Source organism: Zootoca vivipara, chromosome 16, assembly GCF_963506605.1.
Source record: "Zootoca vivipara chromosome 16, rZooViv1.1, whole genome shotgun sequence".
Taxonomy (NCBI): Eukaryota; Metazoa; Chordata; class Lepidosauria; order Squamata; family Lacertidae; genus Zootoca; species Zootoca vivipara.
The window spans coordinates 25,744,047-25,747,775 of NC_083291.1; the positions used below are offsets into that span (position 1 = coordinate 25,744,047).

General features: G+C 43.0%; 1 protein-coding gene across 1 annotated transcript; it reads left to right on the plus strand.

Annotated features, from left to right (window-relative positions):
• The first annotated feature begins 333 nt into the window (after nucleotides 1-333).
• On the plus strand, nucleotides 334-1,059 carry LOC132591271 (taste receptor type 2 member 39-like). The gene has a single exon (XM_060269107.1). The coding sequence runs from the start codon at nucleotides 334-336 to the stop codon at nucleotides 1,057-1,059; it is 726 nt and encodes a 241-aa protein (XP_060125090.1).
• Nucleotides 1,060-3,729: the final 2,670 nt, after the last annotated feature.

Below are 3,729 nucleotides of genomic sequence, written 5' to 3' on the forward strand. Positions count from 1 at the left end.
CTCCATATACAGGTTTTTTCTGTTCTAGACACAAGGCAGAAGTATTGCGCTCTCCACTGCTCATAGAAAACAGTGTGGTGACAGCAGCCATTGGTGTAATTTTTACACATTACAACAGAGTTGACATTCTCCTTCACGTTCAGAAAGATGCTTACTTTATTTGAATTGTTCGGCTTCGTTCTCCTGGTGATTGAAACCCTCATAGGGATGGTGGGAAATGGATTCATTGCTACCGTTAACTGCAGAGACTGGATTAGAAGCCGAAAACTATCCCGAGCCGACATGATCCTGAGTTGTCTTAGCTTGTTCAGATTGGCATTGCATGCAGTTGTGATGCAGAATACAAGCTATAACCTGTTTCAAGAGGATGCTTTTCTACAGATGCAAATATCCATTCCTTCCTACAGCACATGGACATTTGTCAATATTGCTGAACTTTGGTTTGCCACTTGGCTCAGTGTTTTGTACTGTGTAAAAATTGCTAACTTCTCCCACCCTCTCTTCCTGCAAATGAAGTGGAGATTCCCTGGGCTGGTGCCTTGGCTGCTTCTGGGGACAGTGGTCTTCTCTGCGATCACCACCATTGTGGCATTAACAGGCAGTAGCATTATGTCGAAATGTAATATATTTGCACCAATTCTAAGCAATGGCAGTGACTCAGGAATGAAAACATCCCATTCCTGTAGGTATGTTTTCCTTTTTTTCCTTCTTCCAAATTTATTTCCCTTTGTGATATTTTTCTCCTCTTCCATCCTTTTGCTAACTTCTCTGTGGAGGCACAAAAATCTTCTACGAAACAGTGCAAGGGATGTCAGCACAGAAGCTCACCTGAACGCAATCAAAGCTCTGGCTTCTTTCTGCATTCTCTACATAGCTCATTTGTGTGTTGAGATTTTAGATACATTCATGTTCTGGGGGGACATTAAATGCATTTGGATATACTTAATTGTTTTTAATGTGATAGCTGCATATTCCTCTGGCCATACCGTTATCCTGATCTTCATCAATCCCAAACTGAAACAGGAATCCATGAGGTTGCTACATCGGCTAAAATGCTGAAAGAAGCCACCATCTTAAAGGCTACCAAGATCTTATGGAAGTGCCTTCCTCTTTTGCAAGAACAAAACTTTCTGTCTGAGAACCGCCTAGAAGAAGTTCTCCTGCACAGGACTGCACAACCTCTGCAGAGTGGTTTGCATAGGAGAATATTGCACAATGTTGTCTGTCTGTGAGTTTGCAAGTGCCCACATGCTCTGAGGACACAGCTTAGGAGAAGTTCTCCTGAACAAGAGTGCCCAGCTATCGCATGGAGGGTTCATGGGAGAACTTTCTGCTGGGTATGCCCTCTAAATTGTAGCAGTGTATTATACAAACCTCCAAAAACTCATGCATGGCTATAAAGAAGGCATTTTCTTCCCGCTGACAGATTCTCCTTTTGCCTGCATTCGACATGTTTAATACTGTTCTCTTCCCTAACCATAGAATCATAGAATCGTAGAATCATAGAGTTGGAAGAGACCACAAGGGCCATCCAGTCCAACCCCCTGCCAAGCAGGAAACACCATCAAAGCATTCCTGACATATGCCTGTCAAGCCTCTGCTTAAAGACCTCCAAAGAAGGAGACTCCACCTCACTCCTTGGCAGCAAATTCCACTGGCGAACAGCTCTTACTGTCAGGAAGTTCTTCCTAATGTTTAGGTGGAATTTTCTTTCTTATAGCTTGAATCCATTTCTCCGTGTCTGCTTCTCTGGACCAGCAGAAAGCAACCTTTCACCCTCTTCTATATGACATCCTTTTATATATTTGAACATGGCTATCATATCACCCCTTAACCTTCTCTACTCCAGGCTAAACATACCCAGCTCCCTAAGCCATTCCTCATAAGGCATCATTTCCAGGCCTTTCACCATTTTGGCTGCCCTCCTCTGGGCACGTTCCAGCTTGTCAGTATCCTTCTTGAACTGTGGTGCCCAGAACTGGACACAGTATTCCAGGTGAGGTCTGACCAGAGCGGAATACAGTGGTACTATTACTTCCCTTGATCTAGATGCTATACTCCTATTGATGCAGCCCAGAATTGCATTGGCTTTTTTAGCTGCTGCATCACACTGTTGACTCATGTCAAGTTTGTGGTTTACCAAGACTCCTAAATCCTTTTCACATGTACTGCTCTCAAGCCAGGTGTCACCCATCCTTTATTTGTGCCTTTCAATTTTGTTGCCCAAGTGTAGTACTTTACATTTCTCCTTGTTAAAATTCATCTTGTTTGCTTTGGCCCAGTTGTCTAATCTGTTCAGGTCATTTTGAAGTGTGATCCTGTCCTCTGGGGTATTAGCCACCCCACCCCCCAATTTGGAGTCATCGGCAAACTTACTCATAATGCCTTCACGCCCATCTTCCAAGTCATTGATAAAGATGTTGAATAAGACTGGGCCCAAGACAGAACCCTGTGGCACCCCACTAGTCACTTCTCTCCAGGATGAAGAGGAGCCATTGATGAGCACCCTTTGGGTTCGGTCAGTCAGCCAGTTACAAATCCACTGAATGGTAGCATTGTCTAGCCTGCATTTTACCAGCTTCTTTACAAGAATATCATGGGGCACCTTGTCAAAGGCCTTGCTGAAATCAAGATAGGCTATATCCACAGCATTCCCTTTATCTACCAGGCTTGTAATTCTGTAAAAAAATGAGATCAGATTAGTCTGACATGACTTATTTTTCAGAACCCCATGCTGACTTTTAGTGATCACAGCGTTTCTTTCTAGGTGCTCACAGACTGTTTGCTTAATGATCTGCTCTAGAATCTTTCCTGATACTGATGTCAGGCTGACTGGGTGGTTATTGTTTGATTATTTTTGCTGTTGATTATTTTTGCTGTTGTTGTTAATGACGCTTTTGATCTCATTTCATTCCGACCCATTGCTCCATATTTATTTCTTAATATTGAAGCTGAAGGTGATGTAAACAATCTCTGTACTTTACTTAGTCACAGTCATGTTTAGTTATGCTTCTTTGTTCTCCTTTATTGAATTGTGCAACTTGTTGACTTTTTGCAGCTTTATTCTCAAAACTTAATAAACATGTTTTTAAAAGGAATTTTTCATTTGATTTGATTTGATTTGATACTAAGATCATGGCCACTGGTCCCATCACCTCTTGTCAAACAGAAGGGGAAGAAATGGAGGCAGTGAGAGATTTTACTTTCTTGGGTTCCATGATCACTGCAGATGCTGACAGCAGTCACGAAATTAAAAGACCCCTGCTTCTTGGGAGAAAAGCAATGGCAAACCTAGACAGCATCTTAAAAAGCAGAGACATCACCTTGGCAACAAAGGTCTGTATAGATAAAGCTATGTTTTTCCTAGTTGTGATGTATGGAAGTGAGAGCTGGACCGTGAAGAAGGCTGATCGCCGAAGAATTGATGCTTTTGAATTATGGTGCTGGAGGAGAGAGTCCCATGGACTGCAAAAAGATCAAACCTATCCACTCTTAAGGAAATCAGTCCTGGAAGAAAATCCATTCTTAAGGAAATCAGCACTGGAAGGACAGATCCTGAAGCTGAGGCTCCAATGCTTTGGCCACCTCATGAGAAGAGAAGACTCCCTGGAAAAGACCCTGATGTTGGGAAAGATGGAGGGCACTAGGAGAGGGGGACGACAGAGGACGAGATGGTTGGACAGTGTTCTCGAAGCCACCAACATGAGTTTGACCAAACTGCAGGAGGCA